Source organism: Sarcophilus harrisii, chromosome 3 (genome assembly GCF_902635505.1).
Source record: "Sarcophilus harrisii chromosome 3, mSarHar1.11, whole genome shotgun sequence".
NCBI classification, from domain to species: domain Eukaryota; kingdom Metazoa; phylum Chordata; class Mammalia; order Dasyuromorphia; family Dasyuridae; genus Sarcophilus; species Sarcophilus harrisii.
In genome coordinates, this window is record NC_045428.1 from 177094453 (window position 1) to 177111712 (window position 17260).

At 33.8% G+C, this 17260-nt stretch overlaps 1 protein-coding gene across 3 annotated transcripts in view; it reads right to left on the reverse strand.

The window, feature by feature from the left end:
• Window positions 1-1567: 1567 nt before the first annotated feature.
• IL1R2 (interleukin 1 receptor type 2) overlaps window positions 1568-17260 on the reverse strand; it is a 44919-nt gene continuing 29226 nt past the window's right edge. For all 3 annotated transcript variants that reach the window (XM_012547113.3, XM_003766711.4, XM_031958812.1), the window contains 5 exons: window positions 15023-15197; window positions 11735-11797; window positions 7705-7840; window positions 5523-5665; window positions 1568-2715 (listed from right to left, as the gene is read on the reverse strand). In XM_012547113.3, coding sequence (XP_012402567.1) covers window positions 2534-2715; window positions 5523-5665; window positions 7705-7840; window positions 11735-11797; window positions 15023-15197 — 699 coding nt within the window. In that variant the 3' untranslated portion in view covers window positions 1568-2533. The remainder of the gene's footprint in view (window positions 2716-5522; window positions 5666-7704; window positions 7841-11734; window positions 11798-15022; window positions 15198-17260) is intronic.

The window sequence follows — 17260 nt, forward strand, 5'->3', positions numbered from 1 at the left end:
CTAGGGAAACAAGTTTATTATTGTTGTCTTGTATCTTTTTGTTTCTGGGTTAGATTTCCTCTATTAGAATGTAAGACTGGACTTCCCCCAAAACAGGAGAAAAGGCCAGCTTTGAGGGGAGGTGGGGACTTTGGGGGCTTTTCATTCAGATTCCTATTTAATCTTGTTTCCCAGTTTATGCTTTGCACTCCTTTACTGACAAACACCGTGTCAAATAGGAGATGCCCTTTGTGCAGAGATTGTAATCTCTTTTTGCTTGGTCTTACTCTGATAATCTCTATTGTTTTTGTGAATGAGACTGCACAACATAGGAGAACCCTGAACTCTGTAGTGTTCTGTATCTTGGGGTAGGAAGTCCAGAGGTCTTGGAAAAGGATGTGGGAAGTCCCAAGAGAGTTGTTATATTGGGGATAGAATTCCCTGGGCTGCTAAAGTGGGCCCTGAAGAGAGAGTGCAATGGCCTAAAAACAGATAACCCAACGAACCTTTAATCTATCTGTACTTTGAGCAAAGAGACAGCAGACACTGGGAACTCAGGAAATTGTAGTCAGGATCAAAAGTGCCTGACCATTCCAAAAGTTAAAAGTGAGATGAACCCAGTTCCTGGAATAAAAACTAAAATTAGGAAATGAAGCTAGAGATTTAGCTAAATAGAAGATACTATGGAGAAATATGGATCAAGAAATACCCAGGAGCTACACTTAGAAGAAAAGAACTCTACAACCACCACAAGTAGAAGTTGAGAGTTGTTTCTTGTTTTGTTTTTTTAATAAATTGATAAAACTTATAAGAATACCTGAACAGCATGACACAAAAAATTTTTTAAATGATATTATAAGTAAAATGATAATTTTAAAGGAAAGAATTAGGAGAATAAATTCTTTAGAACAGAAAAGTGATAGTAATAGACCCTCGAATTTAAAATGGAACAAGCAAAACTGAATGACTTCAGGAAATAATATAGAATACTAGGACAACCAGTCCTCAAACAAAAGATTGAAAATGATGAAAATATAAGGTATTTATTCTACAAAATATAAGGTATTTTTTTTTTACTGATCCTATTTACAATTAATTTATTTTGTCCTAAATCATGATTCTTTGTCTCTGAGCTTAATTCAGAAATTTAGCTGTACTGAAATAAGTTTAGAAATCTATTTTTCTTTTTAATTACTATTCTATTTTTGTGTCAAGGAAATGTTGCCTTTAAAGGATGCAGCTGGATGTCAAAGAATCTGATCCAATATCATTATACCACCAAGCTAGTTTTCTAGTGTATATGGTTTGTTATACAAAAAAGTTTAGTTTGCTATCTTTGTCCTTGCAGACAAAATTTAACTCAAATAATGAACATTTCTTAGTCATGTTGAGATGGAGGACACTCCAACAATGTTAGGGTCGTTAGGTCGGTGTGGCAGGTATGGGGAAAGAATTTTGCAAACTCAGTTTGTCTCCAAATTAAGGGATAAAGATTTATTATGCTGCTAACAGTGGGCTAAATTCCAAAAAAATTTAGCAAAGAACCAGGAGCAAGAAGACAAATTTATAGGAAAAAGAGAGACCAAACTAGTTACGTCCCAGGGGAATAACTTTAATCTGTCCTATTGCCCCCTCTATGATGTCCCAAAGTCATTGCCTCCTGTTTTTTTTTTTTTCATCCATTATTATGGGCAGGATAAAGACATTATTAAAGACATGTATGGCATGAAAAAAAGTTGGACCAATCATACAGTGAGTGATAGAAACTCAAGTGTTAAACCAATATCCACAAAACTGAAAACTTAGAGATGGGATTCTTAGTCTTTTTTTTTTTTTAATGCAATGTAGACTTTACTCAAAATAATGTTTTTAAATGCACAAAATAAAATACATAGGATTACAAATGAAATATTATATTGAAATACAGTTATCAAAACACTTGAATATACACATATTCACTCTATGTTAAGAATTCCTAATCTAGAAAATAGTCCTTAATGTTAATGAAAAAAAAATATGCATTAAGTGTTTTCTACATATTAAATGCTAGGAATAGAAATAAAGAAAAATTAGTTCTTACCCTCAAGGAGCTCACATTCTAATGGGGGAGACAATATGTAAATAAGTAGATACATAAAAGATAGGTAAGAGTCTAGATGAAAGGTAAGGGGCAGGATATGAACAAGAATAACAGAAGAAATAATAGTGAAGGGATTAATGATCTAAACATATGCATGAGATCACAAATCCATTCAGGTACCAAAGCATTAAAGTCCATAAAGGCAAACCTCTCATTCCATTCATTTTAGCTGAGAGCAATAGAGGGAAATGAGCTCCTATGCAGATAGGCAATATATGTTTATTTTACTTTCTGATTCAATACTTCACTTTGAGACCAGTGACTCTGGGACAAATGAAGGAGAGGGGGAAGAGCAGGGGCAAGAATATATCAAGAGAACTCATTGTCATTAGAAAGAGAGAGACAAGACAGAGACAGAGAGATAGAGAGAGACAAAGAGAAAGACATACAGAGAGAATGAATATGCCTGTGGTTTTATATCATTTCCTTTCTGTAAGGAGTTGAGGTTTGACAATCATGACCGATAATCATTGATTTTCTAGTAGTGTATACTTTCTCAGGTCTCTGTTTCCATCTTCTATGTATCCATATGCCAATAAACAGCAAGAAGATGAGTGAGAGAGGAGCCACAGCAATTCCCCAGGAAAATGTAAGTTCTGGAAGAAGCCAAAGAACCCAATTACTGTGCATAGAATTCTCTAATTATCTATCATGAAAATGCAATGAATATTTGTAAGGGATGAATTTTTATATTGACAAAAAATTAATTGTGACATTGTGCAGTTATGACTTCATAACTCTGGGCTTGTTTCCCCATCACTGAAATGCATCTAATGTTTATTTTCCTCTTCTTCATAGACATTTGGGGAAGAGGGATAGAATTGGATTCCTACCAAGGGAAACTCTTTATTTGTGCAAAATTGACAACTTGTATATAACTTATAGTTCTTAGGTGATTTCCTTTAGTTTTCTCATATTGACGGGGGTGTAAAATTGTGTTCCCTTTAATCTGTAAAATTAACACTCTAAAACTGTGTACCCTTTGATCTGTAAAGAAAGGAGATTTGAGTCTCAGGCCTTCCTGGGAAGCATATCTCCCCAGACAAGTTAAATAGCATCATCCGATTGGGCCATTTCTAAGGCAAATCATCTCCATTGGTAGCTAAACTTTATTCAAATTCAGGTTGAAAAAGCCTTCAAAGCAATTTCCTTTGGGAGATCACCTGGTCTGATGAGCTCAAAATGCCCCAGCCTCTCCCTCCTCCCGCCCCCCCCCCCCAAGATCTGCTCATATAACAGGCTTCTGTTTACTCATTTCTTTGCAGAATGTCTAAAGCAGGACTATGCCTTGTCCCTTGGTATAGATGCCAGAACCCTGCCCACTGAGAAGACATTCTCTTCTCAGTGCCAGCCTCCATTTCCCTAATAGGACTTTGCCACTAAAGAAGTCAGTCTCTTAGCAAATCTGACTTCTCCATCCAACAATAAACTTCCATTTTTGCAACCTAAAACTCTTCGGGTTCATGAATTCTTTCACGAAGAACCTGAGCCTCTGATCAAAAGGGGATTTCTACAACTCTCTCTGCCACTAGAATCCTATCAATATTAATGAAAATCATAAATAAGATACAAGTAAATTAATAAATATGTAAGTGAATTGCCATGACTGGCATGGTTACAGTCATCATTTCCATACCAAACTCCTGGTTTCCAATTCATTATTTGATCACAACCTCCAAAAGTCTGTTTTCACCACTATGGGTATAAGGGGGAGAGTCTATAGATTTCCTAACTAGAATTCTGCTTTTGATATCTAAGATCTTATGAACAATAGGGGACTATTTCTAGAGTCCTATCTCAAGATCAGTAATACATACAAAGGGTTTCCAGGCTGCATAGATCACTTTATTATGGATTTCATAACACTGATAAAATATATGGGTAGAGCATTTTAGGGTTACAAGGGGATTTACTGAATAAGGTAGATAAAATTGTAATTTCAATCTATATATTACAGATAAACTGATGTTGAGAGACATGAAATGACTTACAAAGTTAACAATGACAAAACCAGAACTTAGACTAATTCTTCTGATTATTAGTTCTTTGCTCTTTCCCAGGGGCAGTATCAAAGGAAGCACATTACTCTTTTGAATTATTAATCTTAATGTACATTCTGGAGTTTGATGATTAGATTTTGCTATGTTCTGCACCATCCAGAATAAAGTGGAGATTGAGTCAACGCCAATAATCAAAAAGTAATGATTCAGATTTTAGGAGTAAACTCTGCTTGGCCCTTCTTTATTCTGCCTGGTTGTCTATAGCAATCCATTATCTGATCTGATTAATTTCTAGATTCACTGTGCAGTGTGTAAGCTGAATTTTAAAAAAAAAAAACAATTTGAGTTCTCTAAATCAGAGATTCTTAACCAAGGAGTCTGGGAATACACAATGCATTCCTATGGATTTAAATGGAGGGGAGGAAAGAATTACATCTTTATTTTTACTAACTTTTGTTTTCCTTTGTAAATCTATGTATTTTATTTTATGCATTTAATGATATTATTCAGAGAAGGAATTCATTGGTTTAAGTAGAGGTCTGTGATTCACACATAAAAGTTAAGATCCACTAGAAATGAGTAATGATTAGGTTTATTCAGTATGCTCCATAGAAGCAAAGAACAGAATTAATCAATCAATAAGCATTTATTATCCCCTATTTGGTTCAAGACACTGTATTAGATGCTGGAGATAATAAGGACAAAAATTAATCAGTCTCTGTCCTGAGGCAGCTAAATGGTATAGTAGATTGAAGACTGAGCAGGGCATTAGGAAGATCTGAGTTCAGATCCAGAATTAGACATGTATTAGCTGTGTGACTTTGGGCAAATCATTTAGTCTCTGTCTGCCTTAGCTTTCTTACCTGCAAAATAGGGATCAAAAAGCACCTATCTCACACAGTTGTAAGGATTAAATATTTTTAAAGCACATAACATAGTGCTAGGTACATGCCAGGTGTTTAATAAATACCTGTGCCTTTCTGCCTCAAAAAATCTACTTTCTACAAAGGAAGTAAACATGTACACATATAAATACATGTGAATACTATTTAAAAATAAATACTAGGTAATGGGGAATGATCCATGAGGAGGAGGAGGAATCAAGAAAAGTTAATAGGGTTTCTGAGATATACAAAGGTAAATTTACTTTTGGTGTCAGGAAAAACCTTCTAACAATCAAAATTATTCCAAAAGGGAATGGACTGAAAGATGGGGTGAGAGTGGGAAAGATACTCCCTGACTGGAGATGTTTAAACAGAGACTAGATGACAGTTTTTAACATGTAGAGTAGAAACTTCTTTGGGGGCATGAGCAGGACTAAAACTCTCCCAAATTCCTTGATTCTGTTAATTCATCAATAGATAATTTGTACTGTTTGCTCCCCTGTGGATGAGGATACTTACCTTCTTTAACTCTTGCTTGCAAGCTCTGGGTTCCCAATCTGTTCTTGGCAGTACATATAAATTCAGTGTTCAAATCCTTCTTTTCCACTGAATTAAATATCAGAGGCACTTCAATATAACTTTTATTATTTTCTGAATATTCACTGGGTGAGAAAAAGGTTTTTATAAAAATGTTAGTGGAACAAGCAAAATAATCTACATTACAATCATTCTGCAAGAATTCATTAAGACTTAGGATAATACAGAGACAAAAGAAGAAACCACCCTCAAGGAGTTTATGATTCTTATTCACAGTCAAATGCATCCATTTGAAATTCTTTAAGGAAAAATTCTTAAAGGAGCATTTGACCCTATGAACAGAAACATTTTGATAAACTTAAATTCTTGTTGAAACTCATCCATGCAATGGAATCAAATCAACCATAGTAACTTATGGAAAGTATTGGAAAGTCAGTTTAAAAATATTTGGTAAATCAAGTTAGAGCCAACACAAGCTAATTTGGGGAAAATCTAAGTGTGTCACTGATAAATCTTTTGCTCATCGATGGACAGGACCTGAGTTTTAGACTGCAACTAAAACAGGGAGTGCTAACCAGGGAAGTGCCTCTAACTCTATCTGATACAAAGAAGCCAACAATCAGACCATGCCTTGGAAGGCATCACTTAGGACCTGCTGAAAGTTTACAGCTCCAGAGACCCAGGAATAATACAACAGTCAATACTTGGAGAAAGCAGTGATGGACTCTAGATAATATAAGTCAAGGCAATACAGGTCCTCAAGTTTCCCCCCCAAAATGTATAAATCCCTGGCCTTTACACAAAGTCCTAATTCAGGAAGAAAAGCTAGAAGAGTGAGAAAACACAAAAGATTGTACAGAACTGTCTCCAAGTTCATGAGTATAATTAATTGCCAAATATTTCATTTTTAAAAAATATATAACTGTGATTTCATTTGTAGAGGAAATTCCCAGTAAGGGAAATATAATAATATTATAATATTATTAACAATATTATAATATAATATTGTATATTATTATATAATAATATTATAATCTTTAATAATATTATACAGATTTGCAATCCTTTTGTAGTTTATAAGCTTATGCATAAGCTTATAAGCTAAGAAAACTGCCTGATACGTTATTTTTCATTACTCTGAGGCTGCCTTTCTTTCTGAGTTACTCTGAGTTTGCTTCTCCATTACTTTGCCAGCAATGTGCAAATTACAAATTAATTTTTTCAGCCTATTAGAGCACAAATTTATGTACCATTAGAAATGGAAGGATTCTTAGAGCATCCTATATTCCAGCTCTCTCTAATAGGGAGGGAAAATGACTTGCATAAAATTTTCCTCACAAGAGTAAAAAACAGGGTGTCCTGAGTCCTGGAGACTAGTGTCTTTACCTCTTCTTCCAAGCTGTCTTAATGCAGAGCAAACAATACTAATGATATTTGGCATTAGGCCATAAGAAGAACACATGTTAGTGAAGATGTTTTGGAATACCAGACCAGACCAGAACTGCACTTATTTTCAATTATTTTATAATTTTTGACTTTTCAACTATTATTTCCTCCAGTTACCCTTAAGTTTCATTCATTACAGGGAAGAAAACTTTTTAGATTTCTTTGATAGTTAAAACTGAATGTTTGAAATCAGACTTTTCTCTTTAGTTAACTTCTTTATCCTTAAAGGAACTGATACAAAGTAAAATAAGCAATAATTAGAAAGATACACACACAAATACAAAATGTAAACAGAAATAAAACAACAATAGAAAACTTATAACTGAATACTGTGTAATTATAATGAATAAATTTGTCCTCAAAAAAAAAAAAAGTGAGAAAACTAGCTAATTTTTCAACCCGTCTTTGAAGACAAGGGATTATAGATATAGAGTACTACAAATAATGTCATTCTTTTCCTATTTGTTGGTTAATTTCCCTGACTTTCTTTTTTTTTCTTTTTTGAACTCTGTTGTAAAAAATTACTTTCTAAAAGAAGAAAGGAAAGAATCCAGTAAATAAGGGGGGCAAAGACAAGATTTTAAAAAATTATTCTAAAAATACTAACATTCCATTGCATCTATTTTTTGTTCTCTTCCTACACACACAGTCCCTGAGAAAGCCAGCCCAAGAAGCCAATATGAGTAAAGAGATTCTAAATTCTGTCAAGCGAGCTTACAGGCGCTGTCCCTCCTTAACTCGGCCTTTTTTGTAGACATTATCCAGGAAAGTGTTATTTGCTGTCCACCATAAAAGTGTTGTAGATCGTGACCCCAAGCCAAAAAATGCTTTGCAGGGAATTACCAATTTTGAACCTAGATAAAGAAAGACAGATTAAATAAAGAGTAAGAGAGAGACAACTTAGTAAAATAAAAATTAAAAAACACCAAGAATAAATAAACTTTTTCTTTCACAGCTTTCAATAGAGGTCTCACTAGATTTTCTCAAGAAATTTACCACAACCAAGTATTTGGAGCAAAATGACCATTTTGAAGATCACTTATTTTCTAATAAGACTTTGGCCACCCAAGCAAGATTGCGCAAAACAGTTCCCTAAAACTTCCAGATTATTAATTGAATTTCCCACCTTGATTTATTTCTATTTCTGGTCTATATTCCAATTTCTTATATGGCATCTCTACAATCATAAAAACAGCTAGCATTTATACAGTACTCTAAGGTTTGAAATGTGTTTCTTCATATATTACCACATTTGATCCTCATGATAACCATGGGAAATAAGTTATTTTCAGTTGAGGAAATTAAGACTGGAAGAAGTTAAATGAATTACCCAGGCTTACACAGGTACTAAGTGCCTGAGGAAGGATTTGAACTCAGTTGTTCCTGACTCCAAGTAAAGCACTAAGCCACCTAGCTGCCTATGATAGAAAGAAATAAGAAGCATAGATGTCAAGGATTAAGGTTGCTGGGTTAGAGGGAAAAAAAAGGCAGGGGGAAAATGAACTTTAGAGGCAATATTGTGTAGCAGATAGGAGAATGAACTGGGAGTCAGGAAGATCTGGATATAAATCCTACCTCTTATTCTTACCAACTTTGTGAGCCTATGCAAATTATTTTACTTCCCTGACTTTTAATACTTCATTTGTAAAATGAGGGAAATTGGAAACATGTCTCTTCCAGTTTTAACTCTATGGTTCTATTATTCTATGAAGTGTCCATTCCCATTTCATTGGAAAAAAAGTAAATATTTGAAAAAAAATAAACCCGTCATTTTGTTCTTTCAATCTAATTTCTTTCTGGCATTTCTTAGTTTTAAATAATAAACTTTTAGTTTCATAATCACTTCCCCATTCTAATCTTTCCCTCTCTTCAAATAAAAAGATGAAATGATTCCAGTATTAATAGTCCAGATTTGTCTGTCTAGGTTTTGCTGTCATCAACAAACTAAAAACCAAAAGCAACCTTTTTTTTTGTCTTCTCACTCTTACATAGGATCCCACCTTCTAATATACATCTTAAAACATATGCACACACACACACACACACACACACACACACATACACACACTTTTCCATGTCCTAGCTAGTCCAAATGCAAGCTGATGTGTACCAAGGAAAACATGGAGTTTTGAACACTTGAATACCAAATACCAGGCTACCAGTTTCCAAGTCGGTTTAAAATACATTCTTCCCAATAGTATCTACTTTAGGGCTATCAAATAAAAAACATGTTAATCCTAAAATAGAAATGAAAAGCAGCTTCCTTGACAAGCATGAATATTTATATGTATATTATTTATTGTTTAGTTGTTTTTCAGTCATATTCAGTTCTTCATGACCCTTTTGAGGTTTTCTTCATATAGATCCTGGAGTGGTCTACGATTTCCTTCTTCAGTTCATTTTACAAATGAGGAAACAAGATTAAGTGATTTACACAGGGTCACAAAGCTAATTGTCTGAGGGGAGATTTGAATTCAAGAAGAGCAGCCTTCCTGACTAGACTCAACACTATTCACCATCTAGCTGCCTACATAAATACTATGGTATTAAAAAGTTACCGTGACATGTTTGAATCATATTCAAATATTTCTATGTGTATTCCATACATTATATGAGCATTGTGCCATGTTGGGTTGGCTCTACACTCTAGTAGTTGAGAAATGAAAGATTCAGTTAAGTGGCATTTTCATAACACTAACCAAGTAACCTGTATTTTTTTTTTTTTTTTTTTTGTATTGGCTCACTTTTTTAAGCTTTAGAATAATTCTTGAGAAGATAAAGAACAGATTCTGTTTGTTCTATTCAATCCTTATGGTTCACCAATGAAAAGTAGGGTGTCTAGCTTTACACGGTGTCTTCCTGGTAAAGAGCATAGAGGAAATAATTGTATAAAGAATTAATTTTACTGTGGGAACTGAATGTGGATCACAACATAACATTCTGACTCTGATGTTGTTTGCTTGCATTTTGTTTTTTCTTACTCATTTTCTTTCCTTTTTGATCTGATTTTTCTTGTTGCAGCAAGAGAATTGTATAAATATGTTTACACATATTGGATTTAACATATATTTTAACATGTATAACATATTGGATTGCTTGTCATCTGGGGAAGGGATGGTGAGAAAGAGGGGAAAATCTGAAACACAAGCCTATACAAGGATCAGTGTTGAAAAATTATCCATGCATATGTTTTGAAAATAAAAAGCTTAAAAAAAATCATTTTACCCATTAACAGTCCTGGTTATATAAGCAAATCCTATATTAAGTCCTTTTTGCAAAAGGAATATAGCTGGATCCCAATTAATACAAACAATGCTTATATTCAAATTGAAACTGAAGTAATAATCATGCAAAATATGTTCATTAGTTCCAATCTGATGGAAATATGCATTACAAATTCAAATAATGTGACCATTTCATTATTTGAACTACCTGGAACCTAGCTATAATCATTCCAGAAAGGTACACTTTTATATCTTTGTATTTTAGACACTCTTAATCATTATTAAAAGTTCAACTCTGATACTTCATTATGGCTTGGAGGTGTCTCTAGGCCCTCAAAGACCATAGCAGCAGAGTAGAAGCTTTAAATGGTACAATCAAGTATAGACCTAGTGATAGATTGTTGTTGTGATATGGGAGCCACCTGCCAATGGCTTCTGGACATCTAACTCAGACCTGTAGAATCGATCTCTTCATGTGAAAGGAGGAGGAGGAGGAGGATACAAAGAGACTGAGAGGCAGTTGTGTTGTCTGACCTTTTTCCTCTTCCCTCTTGCCTCCATTTTATTTCATTTCCAATCCACAAGGAACATCTGCGAAGGCTATTTTGCAACTTCTTCAAGTTTATGATTTACAGTTGTGGAGGCTCTCAGAGAATTGCCCTGCCCCTTAACAGATTGTGTGTATGTATATTGAGGACCAATCTAGCTAAGTTCAGGAAAGTTCTTCACTAAATTAGATTCAGGATATAATTGTTTTAGCCATAACAATTTGTCAAGACTTACTAAATCATAGTAATGCTGCCACTTTCTTTGGTGGAAGGAATAACTATACCAATGAAATTATGGTAGTTGAAATGATAATAAGTAGCATTTACATAGCATTTTAAAGTTTGCAAAGCACTTCTCAAATATTATTTCATTTGATTTTTTCAAAATAATGCCATTATTGGAAAGTGGGTACCATTATTATTATTCCCATTTGACAGGTGAGGAAACAGGTAGCAACTTGCCCATGATCATATAAAGAATATTGAGTTTTGACTCTAATTCCAGCACCCTATCTACTGCACCATGTAGCTGCCTCAATTAATGTCTAAATAACAACCCTCATCTATGAAGTAAGGGAATTCAACTAGATCACTGACTCATCTAGTCTGGTTCTGAGAGTTTTAACATTTTAGTGTATCCTAGATGCCTCTGGAAGTCTGGTAAAGCCTATGGACCCTTCTAAGAATATTGTGGGTTTTTTAAACTTTAAAGTTTTAAAGTTTTTAAAATTTTAAAATGCTAAATTTCAGTTAGAGATAAGTGAAAGTAAAAATGCAATTTTTTCTCCATGCAAGATCAAAGATGAAATTTGTCCATAAACCCTAGGTTAAGAATCCCAACTTTAGTTAATTACTTCCAGCACTACATCTAAGATCATACAGCTGAGAAATAAGCATCAAAATCTAAAAGCAATCAAAATCTGCAGTGAGTATATTTGAGCACTTTAGTGTTGAAGAAGTCATTGTTAGGGCTTACCAAGAGAAGTCAGTACAGTCTTGTTAGGTGTAATAATTACAGGAATGGTCTCCTCCTTTTTTTCTGGGAAGGGATGAAACAGGTTTCATTAGGAAAATTAGCAGTTCCAGGAATACCAAAGTGTTAGAGAGATAACAGCTGTCATCCTTTTCTAGCCAGTGGCTAAATCTTATTGTTTACTTTAATTGTGTCCTAATTTATTCCCTGTACATAATAGCACATTTATTTATTATTTTTTTTTTTTTTGGTAGAGGAAATAGTCTCTCCATCAGATTGGAGCAGCTTGGATAACTGCTTTTCCTAGAAGAATAATTACCAGAAAAGATCAACGCTAAATATATGTGTGACCAACTCTCATTCTGGATACTCTGTCAGACAATTAACCATTCCCATTTTTTCTCTAAATTTGCAAAATTTCTATCATTATTATAACAATTATGATCATAAAGTTCAGCTACAGTTGTTAAAGTAACTAGCACTGTTAAACACACCTGTAGATAAAATTACCAAAAAATAAAATAAAATTTTAAATGGCTATTAACATGATTCATCAATATGAAGTAACAATTTTCTATAATAAAATATGAGCCAAATGTTGGACAGATACAAGCCACTTGGCAATCTTATCCAAGGATCAAGAAAGATACTAGCTTGTGTCATGGACCCCTTTGCCAGTCTGATGAAGCCTAGTAATCCCTTCTCAGAATATTGTTTTTAAAGGCATAAAATAAAATGTACAGGATTAGAAAGGGGGAAAGTATGTTAAAATATAGTATAAACACACACATACACACACAGAGTTAGTGGACCACAAAGTTCATGGACCTTGGCCTAAAAGAGAGATTTGAGAGAAGTCACTAAAGTTTACCAGCCTACAAAAATCTCAGCTGATCCTTAACACTCTCCCAAACCTAAATTCTTGGCACCTGATTCTTGTCTTTGAACTATGGTTCTGTGGCTCAAGGAGGCCCTCTGTCAAAATCCAAATTTTCTTGAAAGGTAGTACATAAACCACAGTAACAGTTGTTCATAATAGCAGGGATGGAGGCCAAATAAGTTCCTAGATAATTCCACAAAGGACATCACCTCATCTACTCTCTCCATTTAACGTGTTACAGGGACGTTTCAAAAAGTGACATGTATAAATTTTGGGTACCATTTGATCAATGCACCTGTATTTAGTTATTCAATAAAAGAGTAACAAAATCCTGGTTGTATCTAGATGGAAGCTTTTCTTTCCCTTCTATTCTAATCCACACCAAAGCAGTATCAAAGCATATACATAGAAAAATCAGCACTCAGTAAATTCTTAGCTTAAAGCCTTGCAGCTAAAAGGTAAACATTGCCTCTACTAAATCTCAAAAAATCATCTTGGTAACATTACACTGGATAAAAGTGTAAGATTGTTGCCCCCTTGTGTTCCTAGGCAATATTGCGCTAAAAAGAATTTCAGAGCCAGTTTTGGGGCTGACTATACCCCTGGTGATAGCAAAAACAGCATCTCTGTGATTGGTGTCTAAGAACAAGAGATGCATTTTTTGTGTGAGGACATTGGAGTTAAGTGACTTTCTCAGGGTGGTACAGTTTGGAACTTAGGTCCTCTGGACTTTTAGGGCTGTTACTCTATCCTGACTTCAGGGCAGAAGTATCATCTAGCTGCCCCCAGTTATAGCATTCTAAGAGTGTGATTATAGATTCAATAGCTCCACAGAATACTCCTTGAATGACTTTGGAAAATTCATACCTACCCCTACTCTGAAATTCAGTTTGTCAATATCAGAAATCATTGAGTAGATTGGAATAGATGATCTCTAAGAACCATGTCTGTGATTTACAGAAGGGATATGATTATTCAGAGACAATACAACATTACAGATAGAAAGTTCGATCCAGAATTCCAAAATATGGGTTCAGGGCTTATGTTTGCTATGATGTGGCTAAATAGCCGCAGGCAAATCACTCAGTTTATGCCAAGCAAGATAGTAATCTGGCTTTTACTTTATTACCGTAAAGACCAAAAAAAAAAAAAAAAAATCAATCTCTTTCCAATTATCATTTTAAAATTAAACATTTTATTTCCTGAATTTTCTGAATTCCTCAAAAAAGATATAGATAATGACTAGTAGGTTGTAAGTAAAAACATATAGATACATATTCAATACTTAGTATGTCTCACAGAAACCTAATTCCCTTATAAAACTGTTATTCCTAGCACCGATTCACTGGAAATGAAAAGTTTTCTGGGCTGCTCTCCAACAAGACTAATGAAGAATCCAGTGTCACAGCTGGCTAGTTATGGCCCCAAAAAGAGAGAAGATATAGATATAGATATAGATAGATAGATAGATAGATAGATTAACAGATAATTGTTTTCTCAAAATAGAAGATCCCATTTTCTGAGCCTCAGTTTTCTGATATTTGTAAAATGATAAGAGTTGGACTAGTCAGGGCTTCTTAAACTTTTTCTACTCATGACCCCTTTTCTCTCAAGAAATTTTTCTGTGACCCTGGTCATATACGTATATAAAATAGGAATGCAAATCAAACATTTATTAACAATAAATCATAAATTCATGATCTCCACATTTAATTATGAGACTCCATGTGGGGTTATAAAGCACAGTTTAAGAAGCTGGGGACTACAATTCTTTAACATATTTAACATGTATTAGTCTGCCATCTGGAGGAAGGGGTGGGGAGAAGGAAGGGAAAAGTTGAAACAGAAGGTTTTGAAAGGGTCAGTGCTAAAAAATTACCCATTCATATATCTTGTAAATAAAAAGCTATAATTAAAAAAAAAATAAGAGTGACAGAATCAGAAAAAAAAAAAAAGAAGCTGGGGACTAGAAAATCTAGTTTAAGGTTCCTTTCAATGTTAAATCTATGATTGTATGGGATAGGGACTACACTTGTGATTTCATTAGTTAATGGAACTACAAGGGAGGGGACTCTTCAGGTCAGCACTTCTTGTGAAATCTATAGTCTTAAAGAATTGCCTAGAGCATTAAGAGATTAAATGATTTGCCCAGAGACTCTACTCAGTGAAATCAAAATTGTCTCCCTCCCTCCCTCTCTTCCTTCCTCTGCTCCTTCTTTTCTTCCTCCTTTTCTTCCTTCCCTCTCTTCTTTTCCTCCTTCCCTCCCTCCTCTTACTCCCTTCACCCCTCACATTTTACTTTACCCTGCACATTACAAAACGTCAATGACCCTAATATTGTACTTCCACAAACTCAAAATATGGATGAAGTAAAAAAAAAAAATTTAAGGTCATAGACTGCCAATACTTACTCATGATGTGCACCTTAACATGTCTGGTGATGTTATACTTCACACCTTTATAGACAAAAGGCAGCTCACAGGTATAGTAACCAGAGTCGTCCAACGACACATTGTTTATAAGGCAGTAAATGGATCCTTTCAAAATTGAAAACTTCTTATTGCTCTGATCCAAAAGAACTGAATCCTTTAAGAAATGTTTTTAAACATTATCCTGTATATTGATACATGTGCATACGATTATCATTAGCAACTCACTGCTTCTCTTCACTCTTAAACCTAAAAAGTATTATTAAGCACCATGAGCCAGGCACTAAGTACTTTGGACAATAGTAAAATATTTGCTCCTATCATATGGCTAAATGACCCTTTTGTTGCATAACTGTGAAAGGATTTCATCAAAATGTAGAAATTTATAGAGATGTTAAACAAAACTGCACTGCTAAATCTTCCTTTAAATTGATTGTCAGTCATCCTGACTTTTGTTTTGCCACAGGCATTGATGACTCTGTAAGAAAGAATAAAGTTGATAACTTAATGAAACTATGACTCATTTTAATCCAAATCACAGGCAAGACAAGACATTATCCTGTGATGTCATTAGTCCTGTTCAAAAACTGAAAGACAAATAGCAACTGAATATTATCTTGTATATTGTCTCTCCCATTAGACTATAGCTAACATTTATAGCAGTATCTTAAAGTTTGCAGAGCAATTTACATATTCTATTTCAATTATGCCTTGCAACTACTTTGGGAGATAGGTTCAATTATTATTTCCATTTGACAAATGAAGAAACTAAAGCTGAGACAAGTTAAAAGACTTGCCCAGGTTTACAAAAGTACCAAGTTTCTGAGATAAGTTTAGAACTCAGATCTTCCTGACTCCAAGTCTTATACTCCATGTACTACACCACTTAGTTGCTTATTACAATGCAAACTCCCTGAGGGATGATTCCTTGCTTTTCCTTTTCTTTGTATTCCCAGCATTCAATAGAATTCCTAGCACATAATAAGCACTTAATAAATACTTATTGACTTAAAGATGATAGTACTAGTCCCTTTATCCTAAAGATATGTCAACATTTAAAAAATACAAATACAACTGAGGTAGAATTAGAATATAAGTATTTTAAACTCTAAATCTAGTATTCTTTGTATTTGTAGTTTGTTATAATGCAAAGTTCTTAGTGACACATATCCTGCTTTTCTTTTTCTTTATATTCCCAGCACTTAATATATTTGTGGCTTTTATAATTGCTGTTATGTGATGGCATACTACTGTGCTAGAAAAAATGATAAACTGGTTGATTTTAGAAAAAAATTATTTCAAATGAAGAGAGAAATGAGCAGAACCAAGAGAATGACATATATACAATAAGAAACATTATTCAAAGAATAACTAAACAACTAAGTTATTCTGAGTTTTATGAATACTTAAATCATCCACCTCTAGAGAAAATACTGATAAAGAGAAATAATGCATAATATAGTTTATTTATGTATGTGATTGTGTATACACATACATATCTGTGTTTAATCATGGCCTTTTCTAGTGTGGAATGGTGAGGGAGATAAAATGTAACAAAATAAATTAATTTAATTTTAAAATAAATAAATAATTTATTGCCATTATAGTTGATATTATTATTTCAAATGCAAAATGGACCCCTTGGGGAACATCTTGCAAAGACTACTACACTGTAGGTGTATATATATTTTTATATATATAAAACCAGAGTCAAAATGGGGGAGGGGAGAAAATCACAAATATTAAGATATTCCAATCTAAATGGAATAAGAAAATGGTAAGTAGAAACAAAAGTGCTTTTTCTTGTAAGTAAAAGAAGCAAGTATTCTAATTTTCTGCATAACAGATAGACCATGGTAATTATTAGAGAGGAATGAAGATGCATCGATGATATATAAACAGTCACTTTAAAACAAAAAAAAAAATTTAAGATAGAAGAACTGAAATAAGTCAAACATCTGTTTCATTCTGCTGAGTAATTAGAGCATCATCTCTTTCTTGAAGTTGACCTACTCTAGCAGATTCTATTTGTATTATTTCTGTATTTAAATTCTAAACCTTCTTTAGAGGACAAAAATTTCTTAAATGTTTGTTTTAAAGTAATTGTTTAAATATCATCCATTTTTATTCCTCTCTAGATTACATTTCTGACTCTCTAAACTTTCTCCAGAATGCCACAGAAACCCCTTGAAAGATGATAAAGCCCATATATCCCAATTT